At 38.7% G+C, this 23,372-nt stretch overlaps 1 protein-coding gene across 1 annotated transcript; it reads left to right on the forward strand.

The window, feature by feature from the left end:
• The first annotated feature begins 1,158 nt into the window (after nt 1-1,158).
• On the forward strand, nt 1,159-21,513 carry TMEM263 (transmembrane protein 263). Its single transcript, XM_061417214.1, has 3 exons — nt 1,159-1,250; nt 15,551-15,620; nt 18,243-21,513. Exons 2-3 carry the CDS (start codon nt 15,557-15,559, stop codon nt 18,527-18,529), a joined length of 351 nt encoding a protein of 116 aa, XP_061273198.1. The 5' UTR covers nt 1,159-1,250; nt 15,551-15,556; the 3' UTR covers nt 18,530-21,513.
• The last annotated feature ends 1,859 nt before the right edge of the window (nt 21,514-23,372 follow it).

Genomic DNA, 23,372 nt, shown 5'->3' on the forward strand with positions numbered 1-23,372 from the left:
GAGTGTTCTAATTTTCAACTCACTTCCCTGGTGGCTCAGCCGGTAAAGCGCCCGCCTACAATGCGGGAGACCAGGGTGTTCAATCCCTGGGTTGGGAAGATCTCCTGCAGAAGGAAATGGCAACCCACTCCCAGTATTCTTGCCTGGAAAATCCCGCTGGAAAATCTCATGAACGGAGAAGCCTGGTAGACTACAGTCCATGGGGTCACAGAGTCGGACACGACTGAGCGACTTCACTTTCACTTTTCTCTCTTCATTACTGAACACCCACTCTCTCCTGCCAATTTCCAGCTTCTGGCGAGCCCTCGGCAATGCGGTAGGTGGTGGGTGACCGCGGCGAAGCCGAGTTCTCTCATGATCAATAATAGGGGCAGAGGAGATTTCAAATAAAAATAACAAAAATAGTGACAATAATAAATGAGCAATGTTTCTCAACAACAAAAAATAATAAACGAGCAGCGTCTCTGTCCCCCGTCACCTGTAGAGTAAATAGAGGCTCACAGGGAGCCCCAAGGTGAACGGCTGAGAGCAGGCCCAGCTCATTCACTCTCCTGAGGGAAAGCAGGTAAGGGGACGTCGAGGCCCCGGGCGAAGGACTGGAGAAACTGGCAACCGTCCCATATTCCCTAGGGCGAAGGTTCGGAATTCACAGCGACCGTTATTCAGTGGCGGAACTGAAGTTTCGCAGGGCCGCAGGCGTTGGCAGTAGGGCCGCAGGGCAGCCGACTACACGTTCCTAGCGCTCCGCGCCCCTCGCCCGATCTGATTGGACGGCAGCGGGGAAGGGGGCGGGAGGACCAGGGGGAAGCGCGCGGAGACCAGCCGGGGGTTCTCGCGGTTGCACCCAGCGGGCGAAGGGGCGGGAGTAGGCTTGAAGCTGAGGAGCGGCGCGCGTGCGCACGTCGGGAGGCGACCAGCTGGGGGCTGCTGGGAGGGCTGGGCAGTTCGAGCAGCGGGTGGGCGTGTGCCCGGTGGGCGCGGGAGGGGCCTCGGGTGCGCGTGCGCTTTGGAGCGCGAGCCGTAGGAGGAGGCGGGAGCTGAGGAGGCGGTGGAGGGGGCGGGTCGCGTCCGGCGCCACGTCCGCAGCCAGAGGCCGCCGTCGCAAACCGTGTCTTCTGGCTCCACAGCCGGAGGAGGCGTCTGCGGAGCCCGCGACTGCCCGAGGCTGTGCCCGCCGCTCAGGCCGCCTCGCCCTTCCTCGGTGCTGCCCGCTCCTTCGCCCGGCCCCGGCGCCGGCCCCCGACCCAGCGGTAAGTCGGTCAGGGAGGGTAGGGGGCGCCGTTCCGGCTTCCTGCGCTCCTCTCTGTTGCCTTTTTCCGTTAGCTTTTCTGCACCTCACTGCCTCCCTCCCCAGGCTTGGCTGCCCGGAGCCTTTTTGGTGGTGGTGGTGGCGGGGGGGTTGCTGAACGGGGAAGGGGGAGGGGCGGGACCGTGTTGCGGGCGGGTGGAGGTTAGCTGGCGGGGTTACCCGCCCCCCCCCCCCGCCTTTACTCGTTTCTGACTCCCCCGCCGTGGTTTGAGATTGGGACCCTCATTGGACGCTTCCTCTTGACTTCTTACCTCCTGGGGTGTCAGGCCGGGAAAATGGGGGGGGGGGGTGGGGTGGGAGGATGTCAGCAGCCTGGGAGAGGAGAGGGATGCGGCAGGGGGGGCTGCGTGCTTCCCCGCCCTGCTCACTCCTAACCTGTTGATAAACTGTTCTCTTGGGTTCAACCACACGAGCCTTGGTCCCCAGTGGACATTCCCAGTGCCCTTCCCAGGTAGCTCTACCACCACGCCTAACCTGAGCTTGAAAGTGAAGCGATGGACGGAGGTGCTGACGGCCCCGGGGGGTGACTGGGGACCGCTGGAGCACCCATGAGGGCCATCAGTGCCTCCTGAGTCTACATAAAAACCGTGCCTGCTATGCACACGCACCTCAAGACTGATCCCCAAGCTCCCACCTATGATCAGTTCCTCTCTCCTGTATTTAGCAGATCGCCTCTTGTATGTTAGAAGACAGAAATTCTGGAACTCTGTGGGAGTGGGGTTTGCTGGGTGTACAACGTGGAGCAGAGGGAGGAGGTGCTGAGCTCAGCCTCAGCCAGGGCTCCTTCAGGGTCATTTTCTGCCTCTCCTGCCACGTCACTGCCTCTGCTAAAGGAAAAAAAAAAAAAAAAAAGGACTTGCTAGTGCCCAAAGGGATGGAAGGGGGAGGGTGGCGGGGCGGGGGAAGGGGCCATTGGGAAAGGTTTAGAAACACCCAGGGAAGGAGGAGAGTTTATTTGATTTATTCTACCCTTGTGAACACTTATGCTAAATTCAAATGAAAACACTTTATTTACTATCTGTGATTATTTGCTGTTTGTTGTTGAACCTTTAAAACTGGTGTGGGTGCTCTAAAGAGTTCCCCAGGAGTATTGATATAACATCAACAGGTATATGTCTGAGTGTGTGTACCCATGTCTGTTTTCTTAAAGCAAGAAGGAAGTAACTTTTAATAAACCTACATGCATCCTGTTTTGATTTTTTTCACTTTCATTTCTTTAGTCTTTGTTATAACATACACTAGAAAGCAAGTGCAGGAAAAATATGTCATTACGTAGAGAACATTGTTAGATCTTGTGTGTGTGGTTCTTTTTTAACTCCAGGAAAATCTTTACCTTTTTCTTGTTTTAGTCATTGAATTGTTGTTGTTATGCTACTTCCTGAAGGTACCTTGCTGGATTATACATAAACACCCTGAAAGGAGGGCTTTGACATGCTTGTTCAGAATAAACCTTCAGTGTCTAACACAGTGTCTGACACATTAGCAGGGACACAGATATCTGTTGAACTAGTGAAGTATAATTTAGTGAAAATGACTGGCATGCTGGTTATTTGGTTTGATAGGTTATTGTAATTCTGGTTAATGTTTCATTTAAGAGCAACACTTAAAAAATGCCATTTTGATACTGTCGGTTGTTACTGTCACTGGCAAGTTTTACTGGCAGATTTCTTTTTCTTTCCTGACACATTCAGTGCATTTCCTGCAGTTCACTTGCTGTTGATTTAATGGGCAGGGACCATTTTTAAAAGGAGCCTGTTGAGAGCTGGTTAACTAGAGAAGCCTAAAAACAGTAAGCTGGTGTTTTAATATACACTGTTTGTTGGTGTATGTGGGCTAAAGCTCTGTATAAATATATATTTTAAACTCCTTGTAGTTATTTGGCAAAGAAGCTAAAGCATAGGAGTGAGAACGTGGCAAAGTTTCTATATATATTAAAATATGTAGAATAATTTAGCTAATTGATTTATAGTCTTTTTCTTATAGGGAAATTAGCACTTACTGTTTAGTAAGAAATTTTTGAAGTGTCTTTGAAGGTAAACTGTCGTGCACTGTATTTTGTAGTTGTGCTTCATGTACAATGTGTTAGTACTCTTTAACTTCCCTTGGTACACAGGGGTGTTGAGCCTTAGGCACGTTTGAGTACTATTTTCAGATTTTCTTTTCATTATTAACAAGAATTTTATATATATTACAGACATCTGTAAACAACACTGATTTGTTTTCTTTTAAAAAAGGGAGGGGGTTCATAGAGGCATTTGTTTACTTATTCCTATTATTGGAAGAAATTACCCTCTAGAGAATAGTGTTGTTATAAATCCTTGCTCAATGTATTTGCCAGCTGTTATGTCTATGATATTGTTGTACTGGACAAGAATTATTTCTCCCGGGCTTAAAATGCTTAAAGGAACTGCTGATGAATTGCAGTCTACAGTAAAGGACTCTTTCACATTTCAGAGTTTCTTAAAAAAACATACTTATGACCAGTTTTAGCTGGTACTATATACTCACATGTCAGGACCACATGGTAAAACTGATATATGTCCTTAGAGGAAGTTAAATTATTTGTCCTGATCTAAAGGCTGTTTTCTGTCTTTATTGCCTTTCTTAGGAAAGTACATTTTTTAAAAAGAAATTTGTGTGCATTATGAGTTCCCATAGAGCAGCCTTTTTTTGGTTTTTGAATGAAACTAAATAAATGATGGTAAAGTATATAACCACTGGATTGTAAACTCTGACTTAGACTAGTCCTCTGTGTGTTTAATCACACTCACACTGAAACCTTGAGTGCCTAGCAGGGTACCTGGCACATAGCAGGGACCCAAGTATATGTTGAATTTAGGGCTGATGGTTTGCATAGAATTTAACAATGTTGTTTAAGGGTAACATTTTAAAATGGTCTTTTCAATACTTTCATTGTCAGTTATTTGTCTTCATGTGTATACTTTAAAATTTTATTAAGTAGATTATTTACCTCTTCCAGTTTTAGAATATTAGGGGTGTATTTGTCTTCACAATTCCATATTTAAGAGATAAAAGTGTAATGATGATAATGACCAGGATGGTAATATAAAAAGTATTTCTCCTAGTGATGAAGTGATAATGTCCATGAAGAGGTAATACCACCAGAAGTTTGGCACATATATGTGTGTAGAAGTTGGGAATGGTTTATGTGAGTAAAAAGTAAAGATGGTATTACAGATAGTTAAGGATTTTAGCAAAAATACCTTTATAAGGAAAATTGGTGTCTTGGATTCAGAAAAATATATTCCATGTACTTAAATATACTTAAAAAGCTTTTACACAATTTTTACTACCCTAAAGTGTTCTGTAGGAATTTTAATACTATATACTTGCTGTTAATATGAGTGACGTACAAGAAATGTAGACATTAAAATATATATATATATACAAAACAAAAATCAATCTTTGTGGCCTCTTAGGGCTGCCGTCTGTGGGGTCGCACAGAGTCGGACGCAATGGAAGCGACTTAGCAGCAGCAGCAGCGGCAGGGCTTTCAAAGTTAAGTTGTGTCAGACTAGATAGCCAGGTTCTGGCCTGCACAACTCTAGACTTTGTATTGTTTATTGATAATCCTGTTTGTAACTATTGGTAACACTAGTAAATGTAAGTGTAAATGTGATTTAAGAATGGGGTAAACTCAGGGGAGGTGGTAAAAGAGCTGGTAAATTATACTCTGAAGATCCTGATGCTGGGAAAGATTGAAGGCAAAAGGAGAAGGTGGCAGCAGAGGATGAGTTGGACACAACTTAGTGACTAAACAACAACATACCCTAAAAGAAGCTCCAGGCAAGAATGACATTTATTGAACGTCTGGTTATCTTAAAAAATTCCCAAACACTTTTAACTTTTTAGTGTATATTTAAAAATAAAACTATTTTGAATTACTGTGTAGTAGAATTTATGCATTATTATCTCTCCTGTGGCTCTTGAAGCCCCTGGCATCCCATTGCCTATTCTTCAAGAGGTACATTTGAAGAGCATGAATCCAGCTGAAAGTGTTTTTAAAAAAAAACCAGAAATTTGGATCATGTATTGGTATGCATATTTTCTTATGATGCTTAAAGACAGTGTGGATACAAATTATATTTTTATTCCATTTATTCCACAAATACTGTGTTTTGGCTTACAACCAAAATATGTACTATAAGATAGTAAGAATTATAAATAAGATTTTCAAATTGCAAATCAGGGAAAAGAGCTATAAGAGTGGAGGTCTTGGTGTGCTGTCAGGACTGGGGTGGGGGAAGGGAAGGGAACAAAACCATGAATAAAACTCAATGATGTCATTTTCTTCAAGTCAGCATTTTGTGATTCAGGAACATTGCTTTTTAGATGATCAACTTGATTTAAGGATAAAAACCTATTAGTTACAATAACTATATAGATGAACTGTGTCAGCTTTAAAAATATCCTTTGTGAATATCACTGATTTCTAAGACTTAAAAATATAATTTTCTTTAATTACAAAATCAATACATGTTTATGGTAGAAAATTAAAATATAGATGTTAAGTGTATATATTTCTCTCTCTACAGGAATACTATGTATCTCTCCCTCCTCACCATATATGTAATTTCTGTCCCCTAGTGGCAATCTTTGTTAGCACTTGGGGGCTTCCCAGGTGGCGCTAGTGGTAAAGAACCCACCTGTCAATGCAGGAGATGCAAGAAATGCAGGTTTGATCCCTGGGTCAGGAAGATCCCCTGGAGGAGGACATGACAACCCCATTCTAGTATTCTTGCCTGGAGAATCTCATGGACAGAGGAACCTGGCAGGCTACAGTCCATAGGGTTGCAAAGAGTCGGACACGACTGAAGCAACTTAGTGTGCATATTTACCTTTAGTCTTTTATGTGCACTTGAAAAAAATAGTATCATGTGATATATGCCTTTTATATCCTCTAAGTAGAACATCAACAGTCCCTCATAGTATTTGATCTTCATAAATGATTTTAATGTCTACATTGTATATGTCTTTAGGAAGCTTATAAATTCATCTCTTGCTATCCATGAGACTCTACTCATTTGACTATCTTTAGGTATATTTTGTTTTTGCTGGCTTCTCTTTTGCTCACTTCTTAAATATGAACAGTCCAATTAAGCTTTATCAATCTACTGTCTTACTGCACTTTTCCTTAATCACACCACTTACCCCATGCAACTTCAGTTGTCACTTCAGACCATTCTTAGGACCTCAGTTCTAACTCAGACTTCATGCTAAGTTTCAGGCCCTTTAAGTCCAATTGACTGCTAAATGTCTCCTGAAGAGGCTGCTAAATGTCTCTCATCTGAAGGTAAAATAGCTGTTCAGGAACTGAACAGCTGAAGGTAAAATAGCTATTCAGGAACAGGTCATAGTCAACAGTCAGTGTACACTTAATTAAAGGGGAGATCTCATGGTAAGTGTTCTTATTGCAATAAAATAAACTAAAATAAAATAAATAAACTAAAATAAAATTTTAAAAAGTCCATCTCTCTCAGCATTCGTTTCCTCTCTCCTGTCCCCTGTCTTCATCATTTCTATTTTGTTTCTCACACTAGAAATTTTATATCCTATATTCTCCTTCTGTCTTATATTAATACCCAAGTTATGTTCTACTTCACACAAAAAATTCAAGTATTTGCGTGTCCACTTAATCAGGCATTGATTAAGGCTCTGGGAATGAAGCAGTGACAAAACCAAGCTTTGTTACAATAGAGCTTTCATTCTAATTGGGAGAGACACAGAATAAACATGTATATCAAGCGACAGTAAAAGCAATGAAGAAAATAGAGCAGTGTTAGATGGAAATGGTAGGGAAAGGAGTTAGGAGGGTGCTAATCTGTTTTAAGGTAGTCAGGGAAGACCTCTGAGAAGGGGACGTTTGCACAGACCTGAAGGAAATAAGGAATCAAGCCATGTACATGTATTGGGGAAGAGCCTTTCAGGAAAAGATGAGCAAAGAAGCCTATGTTGTCAGGCTGGAGTGAGCAAGAAACAGAATGGTAGGAGATGATATCAGGGTATTAGATGTTGACCCTCAAAGGCGAAGGAAAGGACCCTGGATTTTATTCTGAGCAAAATAGGAAGAAGCTGGAGGGTTTTAAGCAGAGTATGACATGGCTAGACTGAAGGAAGAGCAAAGATGGAAGCTTAGAGGCCGGTTAAGAGACTTTGTAACTGTCCAAATAAGAGATTGTGATGGCTTAGTTAAAAGTGGTAGCAGAAGAGGTGATGTGTAGTAGTTGTATCTTGGACGTACTCAGGCAACAGAATTTACCAATGATTTGATGGGAATGTTAAAAAAAAGGAAATCAAGGGTGACTCCTAGGGTTTTGGTCTAAACTTTATTTAGACAAGAACAATTGACAAGAGTTCAGACTGCTGTTCTATCTCACTAGACTATAAAGTAGCCACTTGCTGTATTTAATCTCTGTCCTTCTATCTGATCTTGCTTTAGTTAGCTTTTTAAAATACAGATCTGACAGTATTACTTGGCTGATGGCTCCTCATTGCCTGTTGGCAGGAGAGTAAAGTCACTTCATAGTATTTAGATGAATTTGCATACGTCTTTTATGCTATCATAAAATAAAACAGCTCTGATCTTTTAAAATGATGGTCTTTTTCTTTTTTAAACTACCAGGTAGATAAATGTGAAGAAGTTACATTTTGTTTGTTTTTTAAAAGGGATTCTGTATTAAGAGGAAAAGGCAAGACTTTGGGTAGGAATTTGTGGGATATATACAGAAAAGCAGAAATATATGTAGTTACTAGCATGTCTGTTTTATAACTCCAGCTAAAATATGAAAGGTGTATGTGTATATAATATCCCTGTATTTCTGTACAGGATATTCTGACATCTATTAATTACTTGATCACCCAAATGATCTCCTGGTATACAGATACTGGGTTTAGTGCTGAGTAAGGCAGACAAAGTGTCTCTCCTTTTGGAATTAACAGTTCAGTGGGGAAGAAAGTGGGGATCCCAGGTAGCTCAGTGGTAAAGAATCCACCTGCAATGCAGGAGATATGGGTTCAAGTCCGAGATCCACTGGAGAAGGAAATGGCAACCCACTCCAGTATTCTTGCCTGGGAAATCCCATGGACAGAGGAGAGTCTGGCGGGCGACAGTCCATGGGGTCACAAAGAGTCGGACAGGACTGAAGCGACTACAACAATGGGGAAGAAAGTGGCTCCAAAATAGTTATTTCTCAAGAAGGGGCACACACACTCCTGGCCATTCTGTCAGAGGAGTTTCTGCATATTTTTGTTTTCAACTGTTAAATAGTATTCTCAGAGTGAGGGTTAGAATATCTTTAATTTCTGTTTCCTGAACAGCAAAGATCTGGGAAGTTATTTGTCCTCAGCCATATAGTTTATATAGTCAAGTTGGGATTCAAATGCAAATTCTCTGATCCCAAAACTTTAAACACTGTGCTGTATAATTCTCATGATCTTAACATGACAATAAAGAAATATAAAAATGAGAATGAAAATAAATTTAACTTTCTGACTTGCGAGAGTTTCAAAATGAAAGCACATCAGTCAGGAACTCCTCCTAGTAATGCATCAGCTGATACTCTTTCAGATATTTAATTGTTGTTATCAGAGATTACATATCTTTAGTGTTACTTTTAAAATCTTAAGTGTGTATGAAATACATTAAGTTGACAATGAGACTAGCATAAGATGAGGTGTGCTTGATCTGTGGTCTGAGTCAGACTTTTCATTAGAGCAACTAAAAATTACTTATTTAAGCACAGGATGTATGCTGCTGAATGCTGAGGGTGCAGTTACACACCCTTTAGGTTTTAAAGACAGTTTAAGTTGAATTAATGAAGTTAAATTACCTTTGAAAAGTCTCACTTCTCAGACTACTACCTCTAGCACCCTCATTTGCCATCAGTGTGTTTTGCCTGGCTTATTGACATAGAAGGAAATATGAATGACTTTTTATTTGATTATCCGGTACTTAAAAGCAATAGGAGTCATAAAGGAAAAGGGAACTTCCCTGACCTTCTCTGATCACTTAACATTAATCCTGATAAACACTGCAGTACATGTAAACCCTGAAAACCCTAGGTTGAGACTAATAGGTCTTTCTGTGCTCGTTTCTGATTGCTTGTTCTGCCCACACAGCCAGAATGGTCTTTAAAAAGGGTAACTCAGAACACATGACCTCTCTGGTCAGCTCCTTTCACTGGCTCCCCATCTCAGAGTTACGAGATAATTGCTTCTCTGGCCTGTAAGGGACTGTGTCACCCACGCCTCGTTCTTTGACCTCCTTTCCTACTGCCCTTTGCTGCAGCCCCCGCCACATTTTTCTGGCTGTTCCTTCCTGTTTGTGGTAAGCTCCTACTTCAGGACCTTTGCTTTTATTGTTTTTTCTGCCTTGAGGGCACTTGACTGAAGTACCTTCTGTCCTTAGCTCCTTTGGGATATCACCACAATGAGGCCTTCAAATATTACATCCTCTTCCCTTCATCTTTTTTTTCCATAGCAGGTAACATTATCTAATACACAATATGAAACTGAAAGTTGCTCAGTCGTGTCTGACTCTTTGCCATGCCATGGACTGTAGCTCTCCAGGCTCCTCTGTCTATGGAATTCTCCAAGCGAGAATACTGGAGTGGGTAGCCACTCCCTTCTCCAGGGGATCTTCCTAATCCAGGGATTCAACCTGGTTCTCCTGCATTGCAGGCAGATTCTTCACTGTTTGAGCCACCAGTGAAGCCCCAATATACAGTATATTCTTTGCATATTTATTGTCTTTCCCACTAGACAATATGGGATGTTCATGATGGTGGAGTTTTGGTCTGTATTGATCACAGCTATATCCCATGCATAAAACATGATGCATAGTAGGTACTCAATCTGTCAATTAATCAGCATATTAAAGTATACTGTTTTCACAATATTCTTTTTTCCTAGCTTTCTTGAGATATAATTGACATACAGCATTGTGTAAGTCTAGGTGTATGTGATGGTTTGATACACATATATCGCAAAATGTTTATCAGATTAAGGTTAGTTAACACATCCTTAACTCATATAATTACCTTTGTTGTTATTATGGTGAGAACTTTTTAAAATCTGTTAGCAACTTTCAAGCATACAATATAGTATTTTTAACTGTAGTCATCATGCTATACATTAGATCCTCAGAACTTATTCCTCTTATAATGGAAAGTTTGTACCCTTTGACCAACATGTTATTTCCCCAACTCTACACCCCCAGCCCCATGTAACCACCTTATCTTTAAGTTTGGCTTTTTTAGATTTCATATATAATTGAGATTATATACTATTTGTCTTTCTCTGACTTATTTCACTTAAAATAATATCCTCAAGGTTCATGCATGTTGTTTTGCAGATGGCACGATTTTATAATATTCTTTAAAATCTCTATTGTATATTTACAGATTTAATAATTTAGGCTCTGTGGTTTTATGATTAGTAAATACTTATTTGACTACTGAGGTCACAACCCTAGTTTTCTGGCCAAGCAAGAAAGCTTTTAGACTAGTACTTAATCAAGTGAATATTAAAGCAAATATTTTAAGATAGTAAAGAAAATTGGGCAAAGAAAGTTTATGTTTTTCATCCCAACATAGCTTATTTTATTTCTTAGTTTCCCTTATTACTTGTACTTAGACATAATCATAGTATAATGTATTTTTAATTGTAGATTTTTAATTAGTTTGCTAGTGAACACTTCTGTTTATAAGAGCTCTGATAACAATACAAAGTAATCAAAATGCTCCTCTAAGTGATTCAGATTGGTGCTGTCATCTCTATAGAAGAATGTCATGTTTTTTTTTTTTTTGAATTGAATACACTTGTTTTATTATTTTTTTTTAATTTTATTTTTAAACTTTACAATATTGTATTAGTTTTGCCAAATATCGAAATGAATCCGCCACAGGTATACCCGCGTTCCCCATTCTGAACCCCCCTCCCTCCTCCCTCCCCTACCCTCCCTCTGGGTTGTCCGAGTGCACCAGCCCCAAGCATCCAGTACCGTGCATCGAACCTGGACTGGCGACTCATTTCATACATGATATTATACATGTTTCAATGCTATTCTCCCAAATCTCCCCACCCTCTCCCTCTCCCACAGAGACCATAAGACTGATCTATACATCGGTGTCTCTTTTGCTGTCTCGTACACAGGGTTATTGTTACCATCTTTCTAAATTCCATGTATATGTGTTAGTATACTGTATTGGTGTTTTTCTTTCTGGCTTACTTCACTCTGTATAATAGGTTCCAGTTTTATCCATCTCATTAGAACCGATTCAAATGTATTCTTTTTAATGGCTGAGTAATACTCCATTGTGTATATGTACCATAGCTTTCTTATCCATTCATCTGCTGATGGGCATCTAGGTTGCTTCCATGTCCTGGCTATTATAAACAGTGCTGCGATGAACATTGGGGTACACATGTCTCTTTCCCTTCTGGTTTCCTCAGTGTGTATGCCCAGCAGTGGGATTGCTGGATCATAAGGCAGCCTTCAGAATGGGAGAAAATAATAGCAAATGAAGCAACGGACAAACAACTAATCTCAAAAATATACAAGCAACTCCTACAGCTCAACTCCAGAAAAATAAATGACCCAATCAAACAATGGGCCAAAGAACTAAACAGACATTTCTCCAAAGAAGACATACAGATGGCTAACAAACACATGAAAAGATGCTCAACATCACTCATTATCAGAGAAATGCAAATCAAAACCACTATGAGGTACCATTTCACGCCAGTCAGAATGGCTGCGATCCAAAAGTCTACAAGCAATAAATGCTGGAGAGGGTGTGGAGAAAAGGGAACTCTCTTACACTGTTGGTGGGAATGCAAACTAGTACAGCCACTATGGAGAACAGTGTGGAGATTCCTTAAAAAACTGGAAATAGAATGTCATGTTTTTATGAAAATTTTCAGATAGAATTTTTTTTTTAGTTCATAGTATGGTTTTTCTTTAAGTCTCTTGTGAAATAAATGATAGTTAACCAGTATTCTATAGAGAATACCAGATGTACTTCCAGAAATATAAGCTGGATTTAGAAAAGGCAGAAGAACCAAAGATCAAATTGCCAACATGTGTTGGATCATAGAGCAAAGGAGCCAGAAAAACGTCTACTTCTGCTTCATTGACTACTTTAAACCTTTGACTGTGTGGATCACTACAAACTGGAAAATTCTTAAAGAGATGGGACTACCAGACCACCTTACCAGCCTCCTGAGAAAACTCTATGTAGGTTAAGAAGCAACAGTTAAAAACTCACATGGAACAAAAGACTGGTACAAAGTTGGGAAAGGAGTCAAGGCTGTATATTGTCACCCTGCTTATTTAACTTATATGCAGAGTACATCATGTGAAATGCCAGGCTGGATGAGTCACAGGCTGGAACTCCAAAGAAGACATACAGATGGCTAACAAACACATGAAAAGATGCTCAACATCACTCATTATCAGAGAAATGCAAATCAAAACCACTATGAGATACCATTTCACACCAGTCAGAATGGCTGCGATCCAAAAGTCTACAAATAATAAATGCTGGAGAGGGTGTGGAGAAAAGGGAACCCTCTTACACTGTTGGTGGGAATGCAAACTAGTACAGCCACTATGGAGAACAGTGTGGAGATTCCTTAAAAAACTGGAAATAGAACTGCCTTATGATCCAGCAATCCCACTGCTGGGCATACACACTGAGGAAACCAGAAGGGAAAGAGACATGTGTACCCCAGTGTTCATCGCAGCACTGTTTATAATAGCCAGGACATGGAAACAACCTAGATGTCCATCAGCAGATGAATGGATAAGAAAGCTGTGGTACATATACACAATGGAGTATTACTCAGCCATTAAAAAGAATACATTTGAATCAGTTCTAATGAGGTGGATGAAACTGGAGCCTATTATACAGAGTGAAGTAAGCCAGAAGGACAAACACCAATACAGTATACTAACGCATATATATGGAATTTAGAAAGATGGTAACGATAACCTTGTATACGAGACAGCAAAAGAGACACTGATGTATAGAACAGGCTTATGGACTCTGTGGGAGAGGGAGAGGGTGGGAAGATTTGGGAGAATGGCATTGAAACATGTGAAATGTCATGTATGAAACGAGATGCCAGTCCAGGTTCAATGCACGATGCTGGATGCTTGGGGCTGGTGCACTGGGACGACCCAGAGGGATGGTATGGGGAGGGAGGAGGGAGGAGGGTTCAGGATGGGGAACACATGTATAATTTTTTAAATTAAAATTGAAAAAATAAAGCTCATTAACATTCAAAAAAAATTAAAAAAAAAAAAAAGAGAGATAATGAGTCAGTAAAGTTTGGGGTCTTCAAGTTTATGTGGCTTCTTGGTACCCACGAGGGAACATTTGGGATTATAAAAAAAAAAAAAAAAGAGTTCTGGGAGAGATATAAATAACCTCAGATATGCAGAAGTGAAGAGGAACTAGAGCGCCTCTTAATGAGGGTGAATGAGGAGAGTGAAAAAGCTGGCTTAAAACTCAACATTCAAAAAACTAAGATCATGTCATCCGGTCCCATCACTTCATGGCAAACAGATGGGGAAACAATAGAAACAGTGACAGACTTATTTTCTTGGACTCCAAAATCACTGTGGACAGTGACTGCAGCCATGAAATTAAAAGACACTTGCTCCTTGAAAGAAAAGCTATGACAAACCTAGACAGCATATTAAAAAGCAGGGACATCACTTTGTTGACAAATGTTTGCTAGTTAAGGCTGTAGTTTTTCCACTAGTCATGTATGGATATGAGAAGTGAACCATAAAGAAGGCTGAGAGCTGAAGGATGATGGATGCTTTTGAACTGTGGTGTTGGAGGAGACTCTTGAGAGTCCTTTGGACATCAAAGAGACCAAACCAGTCAATCCTAAAAGAAATCAACCCTAAATATTCATTGGAAGGACTGATGCTGAAGCTGAAGCTCCAGTACTTTGGCCACCTGATGGGAAGAGCTGACTCACTGGAAAAGACTTTGATACTGGGAAAGAGGGCAGGAGGAGAAGGGGGTACTAGAGAATGAGATGATTAGATGGCATCATCAATTCAATTGACATGAGTTTGAGCAAACTCTGGGAGATACTGAGGGACTGTGAAGCCTGGCATGTGGCAGTCTATGAGGCTGTAGAGTCAGACACGACTTGGCAACTAAACATAGATTTTTCTTTAGGTCTGTTGTGAAATAAAATATTCTTCTTTTTTTTTTTTTTTTGGTATGCATTGTGTAAGATTTATTATTAAGATTTATTGTCTACATAAGTAATAAAAACATCATCTCAAAAAATTAACAGTAATGTGATGAAATTATCTAGCATTCAGTCCATATTAAACTTTCCCTAGTTTTTCCAAGAATGTCTTTTATGGCTAATATTTGTCCCTCACCTTGAACAAATATCCAGTTGAAGTTTATGTATTACGATGAAAAGTGTTCAATTTTCCTAGTGTCTTTCTGTGCAAGAAGTAATCATTATCCTATTTACCTGTCAGGTCTGTACTTTTATATTTATGCTGTATATGTTATATATGTAAAATAATTATAATGTTTTTTAAAATTTTACTTAAGTGGTATTATAATGTGTGTATTATTCAATGGTTTTCTACTTTATTTATTATTTTTTTGGGGGTGGGAGGGGGGTTCAAGATGGGGAACACATGTACACCTGTGGCAGATTCATGTTAATGTATGGCAAAACCAATACAATATTGTAATTAGCGTCTAATTAAAATAAATAAATTATTTTTTTTAATGAAATATTCTGTAGGAGAAAGCACTTAACATTTTTGTCTGCTGACTCCCACATTTCAACTTTATTTCAATTAGTAATTTTCAATTTAAGTTGAAGCTGTAGTACAACATAGAGCCTGTATTGTGCCTGCCAATCTTTGCTTGATTTAAAATTTGTGTTTTCAACTAGTAATTTTAAGTATTTCTCAACACCACAAAGTAGGAGACAAGGTGAAGTAGTCTTGTTATAGGTGTTTTAAAATGTTGTTTATCAGGAGTTCCCTGGTTGGTGGTTAGGATTCTGTGCTTTCATTGTCATGATCTCGGTTTAATGCCTGGCCACATAGCTTGGCCAAAATAATAATAAGTAAAATGTTGTTTATCAACTTAATAAAGTTGATTAAGTGTTAATAAGCATATGATGAGTAGTTTCAGAGGTTGAAATGGAAATGTGTGTGTTTTTTAGGTGATCATGAATCAGACAGATAAAAATCAACAAGAAATCCCATCATACCTTAGCGATGAGCCACCAGAAGGTAAGTACGCATCTATAACACTAAGAATGAAAAAACATCCTAGTGAATTAAAGTTCAGATTGTCTTTATTAAATTTAAGTAACAACCTGTTCTGTCAGCAAATGTGTTCCAAAAATACTTAAAACACTTTAGCTTTTAATAAGAAAGCATAGATATTATGAATAGGGACACTATGTAACTGTTTTATTGTTTAAGATCTATTTTTCTGCTACTCTTTTATTCTAAGACCATTTCACAAGTAGAGTATCCTTTCATTAGTAAAGACTTGGGTGGGGTGCAGAGGAAGGATGGACTGGGTTTAGTTTTGATGTCATGAATACAAAAACTCAATTCAGGAGGCACTTGAGATTTGTTAAACTCCTGTTATTCACTGTTACAATAGGTAACTTCCTTTTTTAATACATGGTCTTGGGGTTTGCTTATTTTTTAGTTTGAAAATCGTGACATCAGGAATCATTTTATCTTTACTTCAAAAATCTCTGGAAACTAGTAACACACACCTGAATGTCCTGACTATACACAGAAACAACTAGCTGTTTTGTTTGCTTTATTTTTTAGAGACTAGAACTCTGGAGTATTGAAGAGAAAAGTTAGGGCTCAATGAGAAAGTAAATAAGGACTTGTGAGAACCATGTCAGGAAAGAGATAAAGGCTGTCCAGGAGCATGACTGTTAAGGAAGAGAACAGCCTCAGCAGTGTCTTTATATTGGCAACCTCTTAAACAAAAGTAGTCTGCAAAGTGAATAATTTATATGGTGGTAATTAAGAGCACAGTGATAACAGTATTAAAATTTGTCTGATTTGACAGAAAAATTTTCTTCATTAAATGCATGTACACCAAATTTAGCATAGAAGGATAATACTAATGAGGTATTCAGCATGAGGTTTTTATGTTTTATCCTCAAGATTCCTGCCCACCCCCCCACCCCACCCCCCCGCTTTTCCTAGTGTTACTAACCTTGGATTACAAAGGAATTACCACTTATGTAATTCTTTCCATCATAATTTTATAATTAATATATTCAAATGCTTATCTGTGTCTTAAGTCTCTTATTTAGCTATTTTAAAATTTATATTAACTATGCTTATTACTCAGTTTCAATTAAAAAATTGGTTTTATAAATTTAACTATTGCTGTATCTTTATAAGTGAGCTATTTTGACTAAGCACTGAGGCTTTCTTCCTTGTGAAATGATGTGAACTCTCCAAACAATAAGAAGAAAATGTTACTCAAGGTAAATTTGTGCCTTGCGTATTTAAGGAAACTCTATTTTCAGAATCGTTTCTCTTTTAAATATTGTTGGTTTCCCAGAGTTATCTAACCACGATTTAGTAGCTTTGGTGGTCTTAGTTGAACCTATTTATCCATGAATTTACCTTTCTTGTGTGAGATTATACCTTTTTAGTGGTTATAGCCTGACTTATATAGTTACCAAGTATTTTTTCATGAAGTTAAAAAAAAATAAAAACAACATTGCTCATGTGTTGTTGCTGCCTGAGTCACTAGATTATGAAGGAGAAAAGATCTCTGTGCGTTTGAGGGTGCCAGAAGCGAATTTTTATGAAGTCTTCCTGCTAGTCATTTTATGCTGGAGTTTGGGTTACATGCCAGTTTGAGTGCCTCTATTAAACAAACAGAAAAAACTCATGACAGTAAAGCTGAATTTCTCATATTGATGTTCCTTTTCTGAGAGTATATGAAGAGTATGTTGAAGTATTTCACTATGAAGAGAATTCAGCAGGCCCATGTAACACATTTTTTGAAAAATATATAACTATTTTCCAAAAAAAGAAAAATAACATCGTGAGCAGAATGACAGTTTGTTTGTGGCAGTGCCATGGCTCACAGGATTTTAGTTCCCCAACGAGGGAATGAACCCGGGCCTTTGGCATTGAAAGGGTGCAGTCCTAACCACTGAACCACCAGGGAATTCCTGACATTGTTTTAATATTTTTGCAAATCTCTTTAATATTTGGATTAATAGAAGAGAGCTAGATTCTCATAGTTGCTTCTGTGTTTAGTCTGTTGTGTTACTGCACATCATTTAGTTTCTAGAAAATCCTGTTGTAGACTGGTGACAGAATGAAAGTGAAAAGACATGTTAATATTGATGTTTTAGTATTACCATGAAAGCAGTTTGTAACCCCTTAGATAGTCCTGGGGATACTCAGGGGTTCCAGACCACATCTTGAGAACCAGTGCTTTAAATGTAAGGAAGCTTTTTTCAATAATGACTGAATTCTATCAAGGATATAAAGGCTAAATATATTTTTTTCCATGCTCCTTTTAGGATATAAAACAAAGCTTTTTTAAAAATTAACAGCAACAAAACTGTAAATCCAGGAAACACTTAAAATAGTTTTCTATTTTATGAAAGGTGTCAAGTCTTTAAAGTATTTCTTCTCATAGATACTAAGACTTAGCATTGGACCAAGATGTTTTAAAACATGTACAATTATACCCTTGAGGGAATAGCTCTTCATGTCTTGATCAGATTTGTGTTTATTTGGTTGACCTTATCAATACAATCTCCTGATTGTTAGGAAGTCTTAGGCTACTCAATGATTTGTACTGTTTTTATAAAGACTAAGATTTGACTGTCTTATATTTTCTCTCACTAGGTTCAATGAAAGATCACCCACAACAGCAACCAGGCATGCTGTCCCGTGTGACTGGGGGTATCTTCAGTGTTACAAAGGGAGCTGTTGGTGCCACCATTGGTGGCGTGGCTTGGATTGGTGGAAAGAGTCTGGAGGTGACCAAAACAGCTGTTACAACTGTGCCTTCCATGGGAATAGGGCTGGTGAAAGGGGGCGTGTCTGCTGTGGCTGGAGGTGTTACAGCTGTCGGGTCTGCTGTTGTAAACAAAGTGCCCTTAACAGGAAAGAAAAAAGACAAATCTGACTAAAATATGGAGATACACTTGTTCTCCACAGCATTATGATGCCAGTGGCATTGAATTGCTAAATTATGGACTACAACCAAGTCACCGGTTTTGGACGTTTATCTTCTAACTGCTGTGTTGAAAGTATTGATGACTGACTGACTGGCATTTGTCTAAAAAGAAGAGACCAATACTAGCACAGTGTATGAAGGTTTCTCATACTTAAATTCCAGCTTTTTATCTGGTAAAATGTTACACTTATTCAGTTGTAACTGAAGATATGGTGTATTTGAATATTTACTATATAAGTCTTTCAGTTTAACTAAAAATGTGAAAGTTGAATTTAGTGGATGATCTTTACAGTTCCATATGTATAATGTGCCAGGTAACTCATCTGCCCCTTAAGAAGGGAACCTTGAACTACATAAACTGTACCTTTGATGTGCCTAATAGTTTCAGATGTTTTAGTTTTTTTTTAATAACCATAGTTGATTAGACCAAGAGGCATTCTTTTATTATTTAAGATGGTAAAAGTAGCAGGAACTAGAGAAGGTTAAAAGATTCATGGTTTTGTGAGTATTAACCATCTTGTATTAGACATGCATTATATTAATCATTGATGCCTTACAAAAGAAAACATCTTTTCTAATACCCTGAATATGTGCAGTTCTTAGGATTATTATTATATATGGATTCTTTCAAAAGTTGTTTGTGAAATTAGTTTTCCCTCAAGAATCTCAGGATTAGTGGGGTAAAGGCATTTCTTGCTCTCAGCAGATAAGATAGTGCTTGTTAACTGTCAGTAGTTACACCAAATTGTACACTTCAACCTGGGCTCATGCTCCATCATTAATAAACCTTACAGTGCCTAAGGAACATTTCTTTGCTGGTCAGAAGCTATGTTAAAAGAGTTTCATATTAAGGAGGAACACATAAATCATTTTAAGTTCTTAAGAATTATCTGAAGCATCCAAGATACAAAAAGAATTCTTCACACCTATTTTGTCTCACGTGCTTACATACTCACTTGTGCCCAACTCTTTGTGACTCCATGGACTGTAACCTATCAAGTTCCTTTGTCCATGGAATTTTTCAGGCAAGAATACTGGAGTGGGTTGTGATTTCCTACTCCAGGGGATCTTCCCAGTGCAGGGATCAAACCCGTGTCTCCTGCTTGGCAGATGGATTCTTAACCACTTGTGCCACCGGGGAAGCCCCATTTTGTCTCAAGGATGGCTTAAATTATTAGCAGTACCTTTTAAAAAACACAGTACAAGCAACTATGGATATGTGACTTGAATGGAATGGGCTCCATAGATTAGTTCTGAAGATTAAGGATATTGATAAGTGCTATCAATGTTTGACAGGCTTTTAAAATGTTATCTTACAGTCCTTTAAAGCAGCAGTAGACTTTGTATCATTTTCCAAGTCAACTTCAGGCAGGGAATTGAATTTTTTGGTTACGGATGATAAGCGTGTCATATCTTAATAACGTCTTGTCAGGTCTCGTTCATTCTAAAAGAATATGACTTAGCTAGAATTCATTTTTGTTTCATGTTCAATTTCATAAAAATTTTAAAGTGGAATATATATTTGGCATATCTCTTAACTAAGGGTTTAATCCAAGTTTGCAAAATCTTAATTTTCTTTAACTTAAGTTTGGAAATTTGCTACCATTCTGCACTTTTTTTTTTTTTAAATGAGCGAGGGGAAGAAAGGAGGTGATACTCTGAAGTCAGTAAGTCAAAATAGCACTCCTGAGAACTTAAATCACTCCAACACCCAACGCTTAAGTGTTTGTTTGCAAACCCCTAAGAGTTTTACATTAATAATGTGGATCAACAAAAGGATAAGAACAAAACTTTTAAAAGCTTTTATAAATACCAACAGGGGTTTATGCAAATCCAGTTTCCCGAACCTTTCTACGATATACAAATCTGGAAAGTCATTAAGGAGTTAATGAGAAATTAAATTGGCATTTATTTCATCCAGTATGATTTATCTGTTGGTATAAAGAAAGAAAGTGAAGTCGCTCAGTGGTGTCCGACTCTTTGCGACCCCATGGACTGTAGCCTACCAGGCTCCTCTGTCGATGGGATTTTCCAGGCAAGAATACTGGGAGTGGGTTGCCATTTCCTTCTCCAGGAGATCTTCCTGACCCAGGGATTGATCCCAGGTCTCCCGCATTGTAGGCAGACGTTTTACCGTCTGAGCCACCAGGGAAGTATCTGTTGGTATACTGTGATCAAATATAATTAGAAACAGGATTCAAAAAAAAACTCTGAAATTAATAAACACTAAATGATCTAAATAATGGTATTGGAGAACTTTTTCCTGTTATTTGAAATTATTGCTTTGTTGCTAGTTTATATTTCTAAATTATCTTTATAGGCTCTGCTGTGCTTTGTACCTGAATTTCTACATATAGACTTTAGTTTACCGTATGCTTGAATATTTATTTTCAACTTCGCTTGTCTTTAAAATTGCTTGAGAAAAAATGGTTGTAATTAATTTCTGCTACAGAAAAGCCACCTGGTACATTTTATCTCATCAAGCTTGTTTTAAATTTTAAACTTATAACTTTGTTCAGGAGAGGCTTTGCAATGATAGCAGAGAACTTGTACAAATGAACAGTTAGTTGTAGAGGTCTTGTTGAAATGAACTTGCCATTTGATATGTAAAGCTGTACACTTGAGTCTTTTTCAGTTTATTTTTGTAGACTAGCAGTTTGACCTGTTGAACAGTACTGGCTAACTTCAAGAAACTGAGGTTGTTGTATACACCTGGAGGCATCTGTTATTCAGCTTATCTTTTGAGTGGGTATTTGGCACAATGAGGATAAACTTGTGTGACCCACCAGAATGACTGATCTAATAATGTTGACATGAATCCTGTACTTAGTGAAATGTCAGATGAAAATTACTGATGATTGAGTAAATTTTTTGTGTTAAAGAAATGGGAAAAGAATACATGAATCTGTTTAATAAAGCACTATGATCTGCAAAAGATGAACTGTTTTATAAAGATCTAAGGAAATAAAGGGAATTTTAAAACAGGGTATTCTTAAAAGTTCAGTTACATAGCAAATCAGAAAGTACTGTAGCCAGTTTTTAAATTTTTTGATACTAATGCACAAACATGACATAACATCTCCAAATATGAATTCTGATGCCAACAATCAAATCCATATATATTTTAAACAACTCTAATAAATATTAAAAATGCAGATTTCTAGGTTTAACAGCAACTTGCTGAATCTTTGCAGGGTGGAATTCAAGACTGCAGTTTAACAACCTCTGCAGGTAGTTCTTGTGCACTCTAAACTTCGGGAATTGATGCAGGAATTATAAAATAGGGAGGGCACTTCTATGTCCTAAGCAGATGTGGAACCAACTTAAGACTGCTTACTGGCCAGAAATGACTCAAAAGGGAAGGAAACCAACTGGAAGAAGGAAGAAAACTGATACTTACTGGGCACCTACTTACCTATCAGGCATGGTCCATAAATTCTCTTATTTAATCAGTATGAGGCCCTTAGGAGGAAAGTATCTGTATTCCATTTGTACAAATATGAAACAAGCTAACCTCCAATGTTAGCTGAGTTTCCCATAACGCTTGAATTAGTGTCAGTCACAACGTCTCCGGCATATGTCCAGAAACAGAGGGCACTACTCAATAACTGGTCCTTCATTCTGCTGCTGTAGTGCTGCCTGTATGCTTGGTTTACCAAGCTGTGTGATTTGAGCTCACTTCAAATCTTCTGGGTGATCATATTTATTTGGCAGCTAATTGCATTCTGCCACAGAAATGAATTTATACATAAATTGTTTAAAGGGAATAATGTAATTTGTTGTTAGAGCCTTTTTTTCCACAGAGGAAATGAAATTTTGACTCTAGTGTTTTATGTAAGGGTATCTCCCCCTGCTACGTTGTTGATTTTGAGTATCTAAAATTTTACTTGTAGGAAGATCTGGGTTAAGAATGCAAGAATGGAAAAAAGCAGAGGTTCACAGGCTAAAAAGTAATGGACTAGGATTTGGTCTAAAGGAAGATAAAGCTGGTATACTGCATGTTTGACCATGAATGTGGATTTTTTTTAGTTTAAACTTTTCTAGTTAGACTAAGCTACAAATGTATTTTTATAACCACAACTGCCTCTGGTTTGCTAGTGTACTGACAAAAGTTTTTATTTATTTAATTGAAGGATAACTGTCTTATAATATTGCATTGGTTTTTACACAAAGCTTTTTACATTAATGGCCACAAAGCACACAAGGCTACTCAACTCTGCTAAACTTTCTTAGTTTGTTCACTTCCCTACTCCTCAAAATGACTTTCATTCCCCTGCTTCCTACCCCTCCTGCTGTACTCGCTTTCTCCTATTCTAAATCTGTAAAAAGAGGCAACCAGACAGCAACTCTTCTGCCTCTCACAATGCACACTCCTCCAACCTGCCTGCATGTGTTCCCAATGCTCTGTGGGCTGGGCATGGGCCAGAACAAATGTCTCTGCTCTTATCCAAAGTAAAGCCCACTTTCACTTCCTCAAGGACTTTAATCCTTAGTATTAATTCGTTTTCCACCTATCATCCATCTCTTTCTCCTTGGGTCATACCCACTGACATATAAACATATTCCAGTATTTCCTTTCTTTAAAGAAAAATTACTCAATCTCATTACCTCCATTTTCTGCTTCCATTTACAGCAAAATTTCTTGAAAAATGATATAGTCCCTGACTCTCATCTCCTGTTCTCTCAACCCACTCCAATTGCCTTCTTACCTGTCTCATTCCACCAGAATCACTCTTGACAGGGCCAACCAATGATTTCCAGATCCACTGGTCATTTCTTATCTTAGCTGACCTCCC

The sequence above is a fragment of the Bos javanicus genome, chromosome 5 (assembly GCF_032452875.1).
Source record: "Bos javanicus breed banteng chromosome 5, ARS-OSU_banteng_1.0, whole genome shotgun sequence".
Classification (NCBI taxonomy): Eukaryota; Metazoa; Chordata; class Mammalia; order Artiodactyla; family Bovidae; genus Bos; species Bos javanicus.

Coding starts and splice junctions, on each gene's coding strand:
- TMEM263 (XM_061417214.1), top strand. CDS start 15,557: ATGAATCAGACAGATAAAAATCAACAAGAAATCCCATCATACCTTAGC. Junction 15,621..18,242: donor TAGCGATGAGCCACCAGAAG/GTAAGTACGCAT, acceptor TTCTCTCACTAG/GTTCAATGAAAGATCACCCA.